The sequence below is a fragment of the Lipophrys pholis genome (assembly GCF_963383615.2).
Source record: "Lipophrys pholis genome assembly, chromosome: 19".
Taxonomy (NCBI): Eukaryota; Metazoa; Chordata; class Actinopteri; order Blenniiformes; family Blenniidae; genus Lipophrys; species Lipophrys pholis.
This window is the reverse complement of record NC_137647.1, coordinates 17,601,801-17,621,314: the sequence shown is the minus strand read 5'-3', so window position 1 is coordinate 17,621,314 and position 19,514 is coordinate 17,601,801. Positions and strand designations below refer to the sequence as shown.

At 42.2% G+C, this 19,514-nt stretch overlaps 1 protein-coding gene across 1 annotated transcript in view; it reads left to right on the top strand.

Annotated features, from left to right (window-relative positions):
- srcin1a (SRC kinase signaling inhibitor 1a) overlaps positions 1 to 19,514 on the top strand; it is a gene marked incomplete at both ends in the record, with an annotated part of 123,141 nt that overhangs the window by 81,077 nt on the left and 22,550 nt on the right. The window contains 7 exons of the mRNA XM_080487248.1: positions 8,737 to 8,932; positions 10,912 to 11,207; positions 12,755 to 13,569; positions 14,022 to 14,123; positions 14,551 to 14,678; positions 16,977 to 16,997; positions 17,790 to 17,950. Coding sequence (XP_080343374.1) covers positions 8,737 to 8,932; positions 10,912 to 11,207; positions 12,755 to 13,569; positions 14,022 to 14,123; positions 14,551 to 14,678; positions 16,977 to 16,997; positions 17,790 to 17,950 — 1,719 coding nt within the window. The remainder of the gene's footprint in view (positions 1 to 8,736; positions 8,933 to 10,911; positions 11,208 to 12,754; positions 13,570 to 14,021; positions 14,124 to 14,550; positions 14,679 to 16,976; positions 16,998 to 17,789; positions 17,951 to 19,514) is intronic.

Below are 19,514 nucleotides of genomic sequence, written 5' to 3'. Positions count from 1 at the left end.
GCATTTCCATTGGACAGGGATGTAGATGATCAGACATTTTACACAGTTTTGCAAAAAGAAAAATGCAGAAAACTCGATTTGAACATATTGAAATGTAGTTCTTTTTGTTAAATACCACAAATGAAGAGATAAAAAAATTTGCCCGAGATGTAATATAAAACTATAAAGATATAAAAATATAATTTTCATACTATGGAGTGTTTAATATGGTGATGGGAATGAACTATTGAATTTTGAATTGTTTCATAATTATTATGCAATTCATTGAAAGCTATGAATCTACTGTCACTAAAGCCAAATTGATTGATCCAGTGTTGTAGCTCTCAGTGTCTTGCTCTTCATAGGATCACTACTTAATGTTGCCATGTAGGCTTTGCTTTCTAATGCACCAAATGAAGTGCTCCAGTCACCAAACAGGAACACATAAATCAGCTGAATCAGCTCCATAAGGTACTGCAGCACGACTACAATTTAGTGACAAAACAACCAAAGTGTTTTGTGGTGATCGAAGACGAGGCTGAACTGTTGTAGCTTGTTTAACTCTCGTGCCTTAGGAAGGCGGTTCAAGTCTGGTTTTGGGCTTTAGGGCTTTTACGTGTAAAGTTTGCATGTTCTCCCTGTGCATCCGAAGGTTTTTCTCTCCTGAGCTGGGAGAGGCGCCACAGAAAATGGATTTGCATTCAGATTCAGCAATCAGACAGTTGGTAATTCTTTTTTTTTTATGTTGGTGCTTTATCCGGCTCTGGTTCCTATATGTTGCTGTAAAGCTTGTGAAAGCTCCGCCGCTCCTCCCTCAACCAACCAGCTCAGCTTCCTTCAGGAAGTTACTGCGCAATTTCTCCCTCATGATTAATAAACCATGCTGTTGTAGATTTAATCCATTTCAAATAAATTATCTTGATCACTTTTTTCAGTAACGAGTAACCTAACGCGTTACTGTTTCCAAACCAGAACTAAAAAGTAACTTGTAATCTAACTTAGATACTTTTAAAAAGAAGTAATCAGTAAAGTAACCAAGTTATTTTCTAAAGGAGTAACTTGGAGTACTTTTTCAAGGTAACTGTGGCGACACTGCCAGTTGGTATGAAATAGTCTGGCACATTCAATCCTCACCAGGTTGTTCTTTCCCTCCTTTTCCATTTGACTAGCAATCTCAGTCATCATCACCCCCGGTCTCACCCCCTTTGAAATGGAAGACCATTTTCTAAGCAATCTGATTGTGCCGACAATTCACTGTAATTGGCCAAAGCAATTTGTTCCATGCATTGATGACTCCTGGTGTTGTAAAGGAAAAAGCATACGATGGCTGATGGCGGGTAGTGTGTCCCGGGCGGGATGAGGAGAAATAATGGGAGCAAAGATCAGGTAGAGCCAAGCAGATATGAGAGTCGGATCAATTTTGGGGAGCCGCTTTCTCAAAGGCAGAGCTGTAAAGTAGTTTGTGTTCAGGGGGAGAAAAAAAACAAAACAAAGGTTGTGGCTGGAGGGAAAGCATCTCGCCTCAAAATGTTCTAATTTAGAGAGCACGAACCACCCACCCAGCTGTGGAGTTGCCTTCAGCCAACAGAGACCCGAGTTGGAGGCTTTTATGCCTGCAAAAAGGAATTCAACAAAAATCAGGAGTGACCTAAGGGTGGTGGGAGAGGACAAATGTAGAATTGGGGATGGAAAGTAATGTGAAAAGGCAAGTAATTGCAGGCAGAATGTTTTGAGGAAGATAAAGACCTCATTATAAAAAGAAACAACATGAGATGGATGAAAAGAAGAGGCACGGACAAGGTGTGATTTTTGCAATATTAACCATTTAACACCAATCTCACAAGTGCTCCCCTCGATTCAGAGACTTCACACTCATTATCCTCCATTTGACGTTTCTTTATCTCTCGAGCTCAAGTCTGGCCAAGTGTCATAACAGGGAGAGAACTATGACGGTCAGAGAAAAGAGGAGGCATGTATTTTTTTTTGTACATCTTTGTGATCAGTATTCAGGATTATCACATAAGTTCCCACCTATAATCTGCTTTAACATGATATTGTCTGAATACAAACTTTAATGGACACTGACGGACACATTGGTGGCTAATGCTACTTTCTTGAGACTACAAATAAAAATGTGTTTCAAAGAGATGAAAACAAGCCAATCACTGTTGGACGGTCAAAACAGTTTACCTTTGTGTTAAACCTTAGAGGATATAATAGATGAAATCTCATGTGACAGCGGCAACTATCCATCCATCAATTAGCTATTCCACTTATTCAGGGTCGTGACCATGAGCAAAGGGAGGTTACACCCTGGAAAAGCCGCCAATTCATCACAGGACAAACACACATAGACAGACAGTCACACACACTCATGTTCACACTTGCGGACCAGGTAACTTCAAACATTCGCTTCTGGACTGTGGACGTAAATCTGAGTATGCACAGACATGTTTGAACATGCAAACTCAACGCCGAAAGGCTCTCACACTCAACCCTAACTGGAACTGAGGACCTTCTCACTGTGAAACAAGAGTGCCAACCACTGTGTGGCACCCGGTTGAAGGTTTACATTGGTTATATGAGCATAGATTTACACTCCTTTTTTATAATGACTTTGAAAACTTTGACCTTTGACCCCTCCCCCCTTTGTCCTCCCCTGACGTGACACACACGAACCCCCCCCCCCCCCCCCCCCACACACACACACACACACACACACACCAATCCACAGCCTTTTGAACATGGTTCCTTTTAAATTCTTTCCAGATGAATTAACATTTGCTTGGTGTAAAATCGGTCTCATTATAGTGGTTCTATCAAGTTCATCAAACATTCTGCAGCCAAAGCACAAATCTTTCTGTGCGTTGAAATTTTAATGAGGCGAAGGTGAATATTCTGCTTCCTGTTGTACGAGATTAGATAGTTTGCTGACAGGTGAAGTTAAAGTCAACGGGCTATCTATTGAAGATTTCCAGTAAGTGCATTTTATTGACGTTAGGGAAAAACAATTTTTCAGGTGATGGCATGTTTTCAGGTAAGACGAAGGTTAGTTAATGTTTGGGTGAGGGTCAATAACTGTGGCTACACCGGTGGTACACTGAGTGAGGGAGAAGTGTGAGTTAATGCAACGTTTCTAACTGCTATGAACATACAACCTGTGTGTGTGTTTATCTTTGTTTTACTACTTTTGTGGGGTACAGTTGACCTCCCTTGCAAGGACCATGCTGCAGGAACCTTTATGTATTTAGAGGTTACTGTGTGGTTTTAGGAATGGAGCTACAATGGCGTGCGTTTGATGTTCAGTTAGAATATTTAAGATTCAAAATATGGAGCTTGGGAATGAATTATTTTAATGAACCCAAAGTAATGCTCTCAAAGCATCAATCCGTGTGTGCATTTGTGTGGATATACTCCTGTCATCGTGCACGGGCGGAGGAACAAGATAGGCCATGTTGGAAGATTGCCATGAATTTAATGCAGTTTATTGCCTTAGGTGTGTTGTCGGACCACCGTGTTCTGCTTTCCACTCCATTCGCCTCTGTTCCCTGTAAGATCATGCTGTCCCATTCTTGTTCCCCTCTCTCGCCAATGCCCTTATAACAGTGTAGACTTCTCAGCAGTAATTGAGTGCAGTTGAAAAAGTCAGGATCCCTCCCAGAGAAAAGGTTGAGTTGAGAGCTAAGAGAGCGAGAGAGACAAAATAAGGAGGTTGAACCAATTTCTCTAAGACGCTATGAACACCCATCATGCATAACAGTAGCATGTCTGGCAGGACCAGATGCATGGCCAGATGGTGCATATACATACATTATTTACAATGCAAAGTTGCCGCATAGAGGGTTTTTTTTTCAGTTTGGTTGTCACCTAAACCACCAATATGGAAGCCTATGTTAGGAGCCTGTTGAAACAAGGTGCGATGATTCAGAGCCCATGTAACAGCAGCTGAGGTACACACTGACATTATACGGTGGCGTTCCGTTGCTTTGTTTAGCAACACACTGACAAACATTGTTCATATGGTGAGAAGAGAGATCAGTCATGCAGAACTATGCCGTCAATCCACAAATTCACTTAGAAAGCCGAATTTGGGATTTCAGCTTTGAAATTAAATTCTCACACGGACATGTCGGTGATGTCAAAACAGAGCTGCTCTCATTTCCTTTCATGCTGAAATATTATGCTGTAGTTTTACACCGAATCAAGCCCCGAGCGTCGCTCTAACAGAGCTGCTCAGATAGCGAGGTTCAACATAATTAAGTATAACATTTTTATTGACTCCACTGTCTCACAGAATTTCAATTTTACCTTTTACAGTTTAATTTAGCAGCTGCTTTTATCTGTACTTGAAGTATGTCTGAGACTAAGGATCGAGTCAAGTGCCACCACGCTGAGTTTGCGTGGAGGAGGACACAGTCACAGTGTAATTTTATCTAAATATTTTAGAACGGAATGTGATGTAAATAGAATGAAGGCATTGCAATTAGAAAATAAGTTCCAGTAGAGAACCTTGTACCGATGTAACAGGTCACAGGCATTTATAGAAACACTTTTCTCATTATAATTCTCCAGCATGTGTCTCACAGTCATTCATATTCTTTAAGGATCCCAACAGCTGTTAACAGTATGTTATGCCTTGGTTATACAGGAAGTCCAGATTTCACCCAAGCCTTACAACTTAACATGAGGCGAAGTTTAAACAGTATGCAAATGTGGTGTTGAATGGGTTTCACTGCTGACGCTTACACAAGTTTCACTAATCATGTGAGAGAGTGGCAACCCTGTTATAGCACAAAAGATGCATTTTAATCTCAGCTGTATTAATACCAGCAGCGTTTAGCAAAATAGAATATTAATAGACCAGGAGGGGCACAATCAGCTGGTCAATAGTAATTAAATGTTACTGACAGAATCTTCATAATCTTCAGTAAAAGTATTTCTACTATAGAATTAATGATAGTCACACAGTAAAAATAAACATTGAAATAGTTGTTCTCTGTTTGGAATTTCTACAATTGGTGAAAATGAACACAAACAAGTGTACTGTCAGTATTTATTCTCAGTCCTTGCACTTGATTTCTATTTAAATATATGAGATTTTTTAATTAATGCAATTAATAATTAATGTTCCCATTTGTGGAACTATTATTTGTAAAACTTATGTGTAATATTGATACATTTTTACACTGAGCGCTTTGATTTAGTAAAAATCTCATATATTTTTCATTTGTTTCCTGACTTCAAATAGTCTCAATAGTGTTAAAAATAAAGGTCCTAAAATATTAGTCTAGTCTTGAAATTTTCAAATCCTAAATGTTTAATGAGACCTTTGTAAAAGGTTTAAGCTCACAAATTAACACTTTTGTTTCACACAGAATGCGAGGTGTAAAATGACACTGCTGTTTGGGGTCATATATTAAACTATTTCTTGTTTGAAATGAGTAACTTCTCCCGGTTGCCTGGCAACTACTCAGAGCCCAGCCAATAGTCCGATTGGTACCTTGCGGAGCTGGGATGCTCCGGCTTCGCCCCGCTCTGGTTGCCTCTGGGACCCATTCACGATGGCATTATAGTTAAACATGACAGTTAATCCAGATAATAGAGAGAAACATATTTTCTGAGGCGCTATACTAATAACTTTTCTTGTCAAAAGGTGTATAAAACATAAACAGCAAGATGATTAGGATCAAATTAAATGCTATCAAATCCAAATCTTTATTGCTGTAGTCTGTTGAAATTGAAAATACTCCCTCTTGATGTCCCACTGTAGGCCAGCGGGGCCACAGGGTGACACACTGCAGAGCTGCTGTGTGCTTTGTTGTTTGGTGTGGCCACAGTTTAGATAAATGACCCTATTAGAAAACTCGGTGGGGGTTATCTGTCAGCATCACAGTTCTCTGTGCGCGCGCCGACACTGTCTGCCAACAGTATCACTGAGCACCCCTACTATCACTCTGTGTGTGTATATTATTATATATGATACTATATGGACAAAAAGAACCTAATGTTCAATTTCAAAAGTGTTTGCTCTATTTCCGCTGGCTGTTTGTAACCTTCTTAGTATTTTAGGCCGCGTTTACACAACGTTTCCATTGAAAACGCATCGGTTTTGTGTTTTTGTTTCACAAAAGTTTCGCATTTATACAGCAACGTTTTGAAAGCTCAGTCGATTTACCTGGAAACATCAGAAATGCTGGAAATGTTGTAGTTAGCATGTTGTGCCACTAGTGAGTGCTGTTGTCTATTTTTGCAATGAAACCACGCACACACACATGCGCCGAGAACATACGCTATAATGAATAATGATGGTGAGTACACAGACGTTGGTATCGACAGACAACCAACCTGGATTGTTGATGACTCAATAATAAAATTACCAAGTCGCAGGAGAATATGAACTGGGAATCATGACACTCTGGAGGCCGCCGTTGTTGTTATTGTCCATTTACTCACGCATGTGTAGAAGAACTACTTACTATGGCCGTGGTGTACACATGAAGTAGCAGCATATTTACATCTGCATCCAGACTGAGCCTGAGTGTTTTCGAGGAGTCCTGTTTCACCCTGAATCGGTGCATTTTCAAAAAGTTCCACCTTGGGGGCCGTTTTCAAAAAGTTGAAAGTCGTGTAAAAGGATCCCCAAAATGCAGCAAAAGTTTTGAGTTTTCACTTGAAAAACCTGTGCTGCCTTAGTGTACAGTAACAGTTAGTGATTGGTTTTGAAGTTCTTTACTAATTACGTGTTTATAAATTAATTAAATCTCAACTGAATGAAATCTTTTATCCCACCGGGTTGTATGAGTATGTCTTGATATCATCTTAATTCATCAACTTGCATAGTGATGTCACGTTGAGTTCCACTTCTCACACTATTGACATCGCCTGTTTCATTATGGGCTCTCGGAGCCTTTCTGCGGAGTTTGCATGTTCTTCAGTGAGTTAGTTTTCCACGCGTACTTCTCTGGTTCCCTCCCACCGTTCAAAGACGTGCACGTTGGGTTGCTTTCTCTGTGTGGACCTTGTCATGGACTTTTGAGCTGTCCAGGATGTTTACTGTGGATCAGTGACAATTGACTCCAGCTCCTAGCAACCCACAGATGAACTGTATAGGAGAGGGTTGCATCTGAAGCTGCAGCTCTGCATTGTTATCATGTTGAGAACTCTCAAGACCACGTTATGCAGGAAGAGCAGTCCATCTTACTGCTTCATTCAAAGAAAAGAAGCGATCTAATGATGGATCGGTGTTGTTTTATGTCAGATCCTCATCAGTGATAAGCATGTAGAACCTCTGGTAGTAGCTCACGGTCTAATGTAAATGTTGTGGCTTTCTTCTGATATCATGTGGATCTAAATAACAAAGCTCCTCTGTCAGTAGTAATGTAGCCTCGGAAGTGAAAGCGCTCATGTTTCTATTACATGTTTCTGAGGATCTGTGTGTGAGGTCAGGGTCACTCTGATATCAGTGTCATTCAAAGGAAGTCTCTGTACTGAAGTACGATTTTTCTTAAACATGACCAAGTTAGGTTTCAAGGCCAAATGCCACGTGTTTTTTGTAAATCCAATTAGTCATTGAATACAACGCCTTCAAGTTATAATTTAAATTACAGCACTTTGATCCATTTATTGCGATTCTAGATATAATTATCAACACTGAGAAGGTAATTGTATTTATTTCAGACACTTTTTGATTAAACAAATGGATTTTCTTTCGCTGTAGCCCCTCTTTCCCATGTGCAGCGTGGCTTCCTGGCATATTTCCCAAGTACAAAATCTATAAATGGATATATGTGTGTAATTTGTAAAGTGTTGTGTGTTAATGAACGAATTCAAACAGCTCACAGCTGAAAGTCAGTGAGCGTAGAGACTGCCCTCTGTGTTGCTTCTGTCAGAGTCTCCCGTTAATTAACTACCACTTTAATAAAAGCCGGGTCAGATCCGAGCTGTAGGTTGACTCGGGCGCTGAAAGGCGAGCGTGGAGGGAGGAAGGAGGGGAGGAAAGCCTTGCAAATGGGGAAGCTGTTGTGGTCATGGAGCAAAGAGGAGGCAGCGGGCCCTGCTCCTGTACTGTGGCTAAGGATGTGTCTGCTCCTGCCATCCAAACAATCAGCAGAAAGCATTGTGGGAGCTCATTACTGCAGCCTCTGAGCTGGAGGAGACGCTGCAGCGGTGGGGGATCAGGGAGTCAGTTCAGTGAGCTCAGCCCCAGCTGTGCTAACAGTCTTTCAGTGAGAGACGCCTGGGCATAGGCCAGCGGGATAAACCCACAGTGACAGGCTGGGATTTGCATGAGCGTCTCCTCCCATCCCACAAGCGCTCATTTAAAGTTCATAGCTGCACGGGGATGGGAGTTTGGATGAAGCCGTGTGGTGAGTGTACAAAGTTGAGCAAACATGACATAACTTATGCTAAGCTGGAGCACACTTTCAGGCTTAATCTCACTCCTGCACCACCGTAGGTGATTCATGAAGGCGGACGCCCTGGAGTACTGTGCCACTTGAGTACAACTATATTTCTTTTGTGGCTCCACTATTCAGCTGATGTCAGATACGGTGACGCTGGTAATTTTTAGTGAATGGCTGGTAGCTAAACCATTGTCAAGGTCTTCATAATCTTGTTACGTGCTTCATTGTACTGTGTCTTATTGTGTGTTCACTGTCTCGGTTCCAGTTGGTGTTGCTCCATCAGCCCTGTCCAATCCGTTCTTTCCGCCTTAGTTTCCCCTCTCCGTAAATCCTTGTGTGTCTTCTCGTCCTGCAGAGCCGCAGCCCTCGCCACTCCCAGTCTACCCAGTCCGGGCTCGCTGACCAGGCTGCCAAGCTCTCCTTCGCCTCGGCCGAATCCCTGGAGACCATGTCAGAAGCCGACATTCCCATCGGGTTCAACCGGATGAACCGATTTCGCCAGAGCCTGCCGCTGTCCCGCTCTGCCAGCCAGAATAAGCTACGATCTCCAGGTTAAGATCCGAAGCGCTTGTGGCAGGCTCTGTCACAACACGCTGCCCGGACTCAAGGCAGATTTGCAGCTGTCGCTTTACCTCTCGTAGCTGGTGATGTCAGCATCTGTGCTTGCAAGGGAGGAGATGGAGTCTTGTATTTTCTTTTTACCACATTTAACATATCAGTTTTAGTTTAAATGTACTGCTTCATGGGAGTCAGGAGTACTTTTTCTTAAATTGACTTCCACCTAGGCTAAGCATGGGAGATTTCTTAAATTTTACCAATGTTTTTTTTTGCCAGTATATAGACCTGTTATCCCAGAGTTTACTGCCCAGCAACATGACTGAGGCAGAAACCACCTGTCAGCTACAAGAGCACCTAAACAATCCTCTAGATCAATATTGTGAATTAGTCTTCTATACTTAAACCAAACATCTCTAACATTTTTAGTTTCACAATTATCTTGTTTATCATATTGTTAATTCTTAAATAAAAGACCTCATAATATTATGGAATTTCAAAAGATCAGATTTTTTTTCTTTTTTTTTTTTACTTTAAGTCATTCTCATCACAATTAAACTTTCAAGGCTGCTTGAATCTTTCATTTTATACATTTTGAGCGGAATTAAGTCATAAAACTTAAAAACATTTTTTTTTTTAGATGCATCTGTATGTAACCTGTAGTATCTTCATAATGCAGAGAATTTGACAATACATATTTATTTTAATATCTATCCATTCCATTTAAATAATTTTTATCTTCTAAATCAGGAGTGTCAAAAACACATTTCAGTTCAGGGCCGTCTTGAGTGGGCTGGACCAGTAAAATAGTGCCATAATGACCTTGAATTTAAACTTAAAAGTTTTTCTTTGTTGCCTCTCAGAGTATACGTGATGAAAATGCTGATATTTTCACAAAACCGAAACATCACTTTTTTTTTTTTTAAAGAATAGACAAAAGACTTTAAAAAAGTAATCTAGGTCCTACTTTCAGAGTGAGAAAAAAAGTAAAGATTTCAAGTAGGCAAGTAAAAGAAGCTGAAAAACAAAATACCTACAGTCACAAAGATTTGGTTAATCGGTCTCGTGACTTTTATCACAACAGATGTAATTACAGGAACATTACAAGCAATTGTTCAGAATGTAACAACAAATTACAGTGTTTTTTTTTTTTTTCATTTATTCATGACTGTGAAATGGTCGGTTCACACGAGGCTGTTGACATGTTTGGGTGTCACATCCAGAGTGAACGGCGGACAGGTTTACAACAAAAGAGCCTTGGAAATGGATAGAGGATGACTGTGAGGCAGGTGTAGACTATTAAAGCCCAAGGTGTTTCGTCAGGTGAGATAAAACTTAAAAGTGACTGTAAAACTAAGGTGCTGTGAATAATGAGGACAAACTGAATAAGAAGAAGAAAAGCACAGGCCTGCCTATCCCCTCTGTCTTTATACTAACTACTGTCTTTGTTTTCTTCTCTCCCCAATATGTCTGCAGTATCGCACTCATTTTACCTGACTTTTAATTCTTGGTCTTTCTTTGCTTTGTTTGTTCTTTTTGTTTGTCCCATGGTGTATGAAGATGAATTTTCAGGTTAGTCAGGCATCAGACACATCCTTATCCATAAACGCAAGTATTTAACAAATGACTTCTTTCAAGGGGGGGGGGGGCTTCTTTGAGCTTCAAGCGATTTTACTTAATAGTCGTGCGAATCTAACCTGCGCATGCATATTTAAACTTCAGCTGTGAATTTCTCACCCAGCCCCCACGATCTTACATCAAGGAGAGAATTGATCTGTTACTCTGTCGGCGATTGTTCATGCTGACCTCTGAAGATAAAAGTTGTATTCCAAATCTTATCAGGCAGAACATTTGTGTCATACTTGACAAAAACGTGCCACACGTTTGACAGAATTCTTTTGCTTGTTGTTGTGTCCACCCTCTGAAAGCACCAGCTCCTGACTCATCAGCCCTCTCGCTTCTCGCCGCTTTTTAGGTGTCCTGTTCCTGCAGTATGGAGACGAGACGCGCCGGGTGCACATCACCCACGAGCTGAGCAGCCTGGACACGCTGCACGCTCTCATCGTGCACATGTTCCCCCAGAAGCTCACGGCGGGCATGCTCAAGTCGCCCAACACGGCCATCCTAATCAAAGACGAGGCCCGCAATGTCTTCTACGAGCTGGAGGACGTCCGGGACATCCAGGACCGCAGCATCATCAAGATCTACCGCAAAGAACCCATCTACGCCTCTTACCCTGCAGCTGCACACCTGGCTAACGGAGACCTCAGGGTGAGCAGGAAGGAACTGGGGGGGGGGGGGGGGGGGGGGGGGTCACAACTGTTTTATAGTTTTACAACTGAGCTGTAAGGAAAGCCCTTCGTAATGCCAAACCTTCACATAATGAGTGGTGTGCCTCTTTGGCAAGGTAATTTATTTTTTTGTTATTTTTGTAATTTGACAGGTATTCCTTCTGGAAATGATTTCCTTATCTTCACGTAGGCCATCTGTTGTGGGGTACACACCAAAGAACGGCGTCCCTCTGTAAAAGTGATCATATTTTAACATCCAAAGCTATTTCTGCTTCAGTAGAGATCAAGGGATCCTGAGGGAGATCTTTTTTTTAATTATTTTGTACAAAACCTGCTCACCATCTGCATTATTCACACTTTGTTGAGAATACAACCGCTATTACCCACGCGAACAGGCAGTGAAGAACGAGTGTGCCTGTATACAGTCCTGTGTGTGTGCTCACTCTGCTGGGTAACTTCTGTGCTTGTGCACATGCGTGTCTGAACCTGCATCAAGCAACAGAAAAAGAAGAAGACCCACGATCTGCAGAAGCATATCTACATTTATACACACCCTCAAGCTCTATTCAATATCAGAAAATACGACATGATTGGGTATGAGATGCTCTATGCATTTCTTCTGTATGACTGTTGGAGGCTAAACGCAAGCGGCATCTTAACAAGCATCTGCAATTTTATTCGCTCCTTTGCAATTTGTGCGTCTGAGGCTGTCCTGTGGATCAAATTCATTTCTGAGCTGTGTTTTTTATTTGCTTTGATCCTTTTTTTTTTTTTAAATTGTGTCCATACAGTTTTCATATATACATATAGTATCTCTATTTGTCCCCGGGCACCGAGGACCAGCAGCACAAATTCTTCACTCACGCTCCAGTATTTCCTGTGTGTTATACTATAAAGCTACAAGCTGAGAGGCCAATGAAGAGAACAACAATAAGTTAAGCAATAAAATGATAATGTGATAAGGAAAGTGGGCTACTTTAGCTTTTGAAAGCTTTCAAAAAGAGCTAAATCCCAAACGGATTACTCGAGAAGCAAAACAGAGGCCGAGGTGTCTTGAAAAAAAAAGTGCTGGGCCACGCTTAACAATGTTATCCTCTGCAAAGCTCAGAGAAAACTGCAGACATGGATGCATTATGCTGGTCTCCTTGTGAAGAATGAAGTCAATCAATCTGAAACAGATACAGAGATTTGTGCCTATTCTGTTTGGTCATGTGGTACCTCCTGAATTCTTTTCCTCTTGGCTACAGAGCTTTCATTTTCTCATAGAAAAAAACCCAACATAATACCAATTACTTTCATTTTCTCATAGAAAAAAACCCAACATAATACCAATTAAAATGAGGAAGTTCCGCCATTTGACCAATAATTGGTCTTTGGAGAAATTCATCATGTTGTTTCGGCTGTGACAGCCTGTCCCATGTCTCTGTCATAGCTAAGTCACTTTCATGTGCAGCTGACACATGGGAATGGAAGCACACTCATCCGCAGGCCTCCATTGTAACCTTCGTCCCTTCTGCTTCCTTTCAGAGGGAGATGGTGTATTCCTCTCGTGACTCCTCCCCGACGCGTCGCCTCAACACCCTTCCATCATCCTCAGCTTCGGCCTCTGGCTCACCTTCCCGCTCGCGGCTCTCCTACAGCGGGGGCCGCCCCCCGTCCTTCACCGGATCCCATTCCCAGCACGAGCAGGCACGGCATCCACACCACCCGTCAGCCGGCCACGGTGCCAACGCCGGCCTGTCCCCTTCACCCAGTGCCATCCTGGAGCGCCGTGACGTCAAGCCAGATGAAGAGGTTTCGGCTAAAAACATGGCCTTGATGAAAAACGAGGGGCTGTATGCAGATCCCTACAGCCTGATGCACGAGGGCCGTCTGAGCATCGCCTCCACTCAGTCTTTAGCCGCCATCGGAGACCCCTTTAGCTTTCCTGTCTCCACGGGCCTCTACCGCCGTGGCTCTGTGCGCTCCCTGAGTACCTACTCAGCCGCTGCTCTTCAGGGAGACCTGGAGGACTCTATTTACAAACCTGGAGGTTCGCTGTACGCCGACACCTACTCCTCAGCCACTCTGGGCATGGGATTTCGCATGCCCCCTTCATCCCCTCAAAAAATCCCTGACATGCCCATGAGGGATAGGGACTCGTACTCCAGCTCACCCAGAGCGTCACCCGTGAGACAGACTTTCCGCAAGGACTCTGCCTCCTCTGTGTTTGTGGAGAGCCCCAAGTCGCGGCCCAGCTCCGGTTCTGAGCCTCTGTGTCTAACAGCTGGACCCGGGGAGAGCGGCAGGTCCACGTCTGGGTTTGGCTCTTCGTTATCTGGGCAGGACTCAGACACAAGCAGGTCAGTATGAGTTTATGATGCTACAATAGTGTCTCCCAATGCCTTCTATATAAATATTATATTGCTTTTATTGTAGCACTTTGGGATTTGTTTATCAAATTTAAAGTGCATTACAAATAAAATGTATTATTATTATTATTATTATTATTATTATTGTTATTATTATTATTATTATTATTATTATTATTATTATTATTATTATTATTATTATTATTATTATTATTATTATTATTATTATTATAGTTTCAATGCCATGTATCTATTGTTTTTTCTTTATTCTATTCTAAATTTTTCCATGGCCACTGGCTTCAAAAGTGACTAGTTTGTGTCTAACTGGTCCTTTATTGTCCCTGTGTGTCACGACCCAAATAAACAATTCATTGTTCATTTGCATCCAAACCAGCTGTTTTACTATCTCAACTCAATTAAATGTTTGGTTCTTTTCTTTCCAGGGATCATCGCCTGGAGCGAATGGAGGCCATGGAGAAGCAGATAGCAAGCTTGACCGGCCTGGTCCAGAGTGTGCTGACCAGAGCACCGGACAGCGATAGCACGTAAGACTCTCCATTACACCCCATTAGTCTTCTAAAGTCCCAAATACAGCTTCAGTTCAGACACATAGGCAGAATTATCGGCAGGAACAGCAGCAGCCTATTATTTGGGCCATTATCAGGGCCGTACCAATGGAGTGTTACATTACTTTGTGTGAGCGCTGCACAACTACAGAGCCCGACACATTAGCTGCAGGCTGCAGAGCTATTGATTTATGCACTGATACTCTGAGATGTGTAAGATGGCTTTCCAGAGGATTTTGAGTTTCTTGCATTGACTGTTGTTATCGTGACACTCAATCATCACGGACACAATAGGGCCTCATTAACAAGAAGAGAACTTATTAGTCTATCAGTCTGATAGAGTCTAGGAGTGGTGCTGTTAGCGTTAGCACTGTAATTGCCTTGCCCTGTGGCCGTTGATCCTCAGATGTGGCCTGCTGCGTCTCTGCATGATGGCGGGCTGCCCTCCGGACCAAGGGACGGAGTTTTCACGGCCATTACCTTTTTCTTCCAGCGAGAAGACCGAAACCAACAGTGACGGCTCCGCCACTGGAAGTGAGTACAGCGGCGTGACTCTGACCCGTGTACCCAACTGTTACTAACCCTGCCTTTTCCCCGTGGTGATCTATGTGCTGTGCAGCGATACTTCTACTCCCGCATCTTCCCTTTGCACACAAATCCATACAAATACACTAATAGTGACACATTTGTCGTGTCCACTCTGGTTTGATTTCTGCAATAGTGTGATCCACTTGTGTTAGTTTGGATTCAGGCAGCCACACCTTGATGTGCACCAAACAGGAAGACTGAGAATGAAAGTAGGCCTTGGTCGCTTGCGCACGTACTTTGGTGCAGTTTTATTAAAGTTCTGTTGAAGTCTTAAGGCAGCACAGACCAAAGAGTGGAAGTGATGGATTTTAGAAGCACCGTGTCCTTGCAGCAACCTTTGTGCATGACCGGGATATTACGGGTGCTGTTTTGACTCTGATATATTTTATTGGCTGAGGGAGAGTTTTCAGCTTGTTAAACTCCCACTGCAACAATCCAGCATGCATTGTGTTGCATTTAGCTCGGTACTCAGCATTGTTGTGGCAGAATATGTCACATCAGCTGCTTTTTATTTTGTTTGGTTAAAATGCCCGTGTGTGTTAAGTTGTCCCTTTATTTTTTTCTGCTTTCATCCCAAACACAAGAACAAAACCACAACTGTGACCACTGTGTAAGACTAAAGCATCTAAATTTAACAGCTTGGGATGGCACACTGTGTATCCGCCCAGCAAGCTGCATCAACAAGTAGTTGAGATAGTAATTTTTTATCTCACAGCTGTAGTTTGATTAATTTTTGAAGAAGGGGAAGAAAACAAATTGTCAACTCATAAACTCAGCTCAGTAAACATGCTGGCCACAGCCTGACTGCCAGTCCACATCCCACTGATTCTAATCTGTACACGACAGGACATCAGATCCTCCACTTAATCAGGATTTCGGGTTAGAAAATTCACTTGATGTTGTCAGTTCATCTTTTAATTATGTGAATTATTGCAGCTCCAGAGGAAACTCCATGAGAGGCTGTTTTCTTTTTTAATGGGCAAAATAAAATGCCTTCTACACTGCGTTTTAAACTACTGCCACACGTAATGCAGATATGCGTTGCCATAGCTACAAAATCATTTGTATGCATGTTCAACCTGCTTCCATATAGATTCTTTACGGATAGTTTTGCTAATTTCCATAGATCCCTCTCTTAGAGCAGATCATAGAAACCACTGTCAACAGGGAAACAGAGCAGGATTTGTTTTAAACGTAATGTGGGTGTAGCAGGAGGCGATATCTGAGGGTCAGGGGCGATACCTTTTCCCGGAAATGATTTATTCTTTTATATTTTAATTTTTGGGAAGAAATATATAACTATGAATTGCTTCATTCTAAATTACAATTACAACCAAATTAATTGTTTTTCTAATGAGGCGAATCATATTCAGAGAAATGTTATATAAGTGTCTCTGTTATGACAGCTGCAGTATAAAAATTTAAAGAAATTGTGATATTTGCGAGCACAATGTTGTTGAATCCATGTGAGAGCATCTCATCCTGTTCTGTCAGATTAGAAGATTTTAATTTGATCTCAAGTTCTTGTGGGTTGCGCAGTGCAAACACATGAATTGAGGGGGGATATGCCGACGGAGCTCTGTCAAAAATAAGAAAATATTTTTTTTAACAAGTTTGGGGCTTTTTTTTAAAGGTGTTAGATAAACACGGAAATGTACAAAATCACAAACATAACCTCCAGGGTGAGGTAATAAGACAGACAGCTTTGAAGAAGAAGGGAGATTTAGTTCCTCACTATCTCTCTCGACTGCGTGGAAATCGAGCTTTTTGTTTGTTTCTGTTTTTCACAACTGTTCCGCTATTATCTGAGTCACAAAGCACATGTTCCTCCGCGCAAAGTTTCAGAAAAACCGACATGATTTTCTCTGAACGTTTATCTCATGTTTACTGAACGCACCCCTTTGATATAGTCCAACTTTTCCCTTGAGTCCTCTCATCCCCATTTTGGATTTCTTTTTCTTTTTTTGTTCTTCCCTCGTTCATGTATTCGTTGCACAATCTCGGTGCAAACAAGCGTCTTGTGTGGCCACATCGTCTCAGAGTCATTGCAAGGATACGGCTGTCATTCAAGCTTCCTCACAAATTGGCCAAAAAGACCGAGCTGTCACCTCATTCATTGTCTCCATAAAAATGTTCTCATCACTCTGTAAATATAAACTTTCAGCACTCTCCTCTCCCTCTCTAGCTTCTCTTTATCACTCTCATTTATTTCTTGGTAACCGCCTCACTCTTTCTATATTCCAGCTGGACGGCTGAAGAAGAAAGGTAGTTGGCATCTCCTACTCTATCACCCTTTTTTATTTCCCCCCGTCAGACATCTCTCATGGCTCCTTGCCCCCCCCCCCCCCCCCCCCCCTCCCCGCCCCCGTGTGGGTGTGTGCTGTTGCTGGGCTGTTGCTGGCAGTGTGTCCTCTCATGTTTTTCCTCCTGGTTGATTTTCCAAGAGAGCAGACCCCCCACCCGCCCTGTCCCGTCTCTGACCTTTTGACCTTCTGCTTGGTTTTCCCTTTTGGGATTTTCAGAGGTTTTCTTTGTCACACACACACACTGGTCACTCCTCTGTGAGTGTGTATGGTTGAATATCTGGCAGGTCAGTGGCCATACTCACAAAACCCTGTCTCAGCATGGTGACCACAAGTGTCAACACTAAATACACTAACTACACTTTTCTATGGATTACTAATAGCATGAGCTCACATTTCTCCTAGTGGGCAATTAGTTTTGTGAATATGGTGCTCCTAGTCTTTCTATTTATATGTACATTTCTTTAAGCCTTTTTTTGCTGAACGTGTGTGTGTGTGTGTGTGTGTGTGTGTGTGTGTGTGTGTGTGTGTGTGTGTGTGTGTGTGTGTGTGTGTGTGTGTGTGTGTGTGTGTGTGTGTGTGTGTGTGTGTGTGTGTGTGTGTGTGTGCTATAGTATGTACTCTGCGTGTGTGTGTGTCATGCTGGCTGGCTGGCTGCAAAAATCACACCAGAGCACAGTCCGGCACACTAACCAATTTGCTTCCCAACGACCTCCCGATGACCCCCCCTCATGTCCTGCTCTGTGATTGGCAGCTCACACGCCGTCGGCACCTCTAGCTCTGATGCCGCCGCCGCCGTCAAACGCCATCCATGTGAACAGCGTGGGCCGCTTGCAGATGAAGCTCCATCTGCACGGTCTGCAGCAAAACGCCAACGACCTGCGCAAACAGCTCACTCAACTGCGCAAGACACAGGTATACACTGACCAGCGTGTTGTTGAACAGAAAAGTGCAGATTTGTGTCGTTAAACTGGGGAAAAATCTCATCACCTTTTTCGTAATTTCTCTTTTTAATCCGTTGTTCAATATTTGAGACCTCTGAATGCAGCTCTGTTTGCCTGCACAATATGCTGAATGCCCCTCTGCAGCATTTACACCATTTACACATATTTACATATAAATTACATCTCATTTGCATGGACTCCTCTATTCCTAACGCAGCTTGCTGTCTTGTGTGAGAGTGAAGAAGGAGGAAATTGTTATTTTTTTTTCTAAAACCATAATAATTATTAAACACAAACTTTCGTAGAATCAAACAGGCGCAGATAGACACACGCCACAATCCGTTTAGCACAACACAATGTGCAATAAACTCAGATTGAAAAGAAATTAAATAGAATAAGGTTAATACATTTAGTGAAATGGCATTTGTGAACAGCAGTCGGAGTTATTAAATCAGATCGAGCCGAAAGCACAAAAAGGAAGGAAATGTATGTTTGCTAATGTAATTTTTGCTTGTAACAATGGTTCTTAGCAATGAATCTTATATTGTTAGAAAGTCTGTTTATTTCCTTTATAAAATGGTGCCTCATTGTGAAGTGGCATGCATTTGTTAGAGGAGCAATAGAGCTTCAGTGGGATCGGATCTCATTGTGCAAGTAGCTTTTGTCTTGAGCAAGAATAGTGATGAGGTCCCTGCGAGCCGGCAGTTACCTGCTGTTTGGGATTAGACCCCCCTCAATGTATAAAAATCTAATCATCCAGGAAGTTTGTAACACGTATCCCTTCATAAGACCTTGAACTCTTAGCTCTCAGTTTTTAAAGCAGTTGATGAGCCCTGATCTGGCTAACTAATTAGTTACATAGTGGATTTTAGTGCGTCTTAACCACATTTTAGAAATGTCAAAGTGCTTTCAACTAGAGCTGTTGGTGGATATCGGATCAGGGCCGATAATGACTATTTTTAAATGATCAGTTATCGGCAAGTTCATCTCATCACCTGACCTCGACAAACATTTTGTTACGCCAGCGGCTGTCCACTGAGCCCCGTTAGCGACCGGCTACGAACAAAGGAATAGCTACCGCGCCGTACGCAGCACAAGCGATAACATGTCAGCAGTCTGGAAGTATTTTAAGATAGACAATGGAAACAGTTCAACGGCCAATTGTAATATTAGCACAGCCAGCGCTTCATTTAACACTACTGATTTGATAAGACGTTTAAAAGGTAAACACGCAGCGGAGTACGCTGTGTTGGCGACAACAACTAAAGAGAAGGCTCCACTGAGCCAACAAATTTGCTGCGACAATTCAGGTCAAACTGTTTATACCACGTTAAGTGGAACTGAGATTTGAAATACAAAGATGCTATATTGTAAGGAAGAAGCCTTTATATTTGAGAATTTTTTTTTTTCTAATTGTATTTGCACTTTTTCTCAGGACTTTTCAAGCCAACCTGTTTAAGCCACTCTGAAGTGGAATTGGGACCTTATGATCGGTTTTACTCTTTATGTTGTGGTTTATTATAGTTTACGTTTTG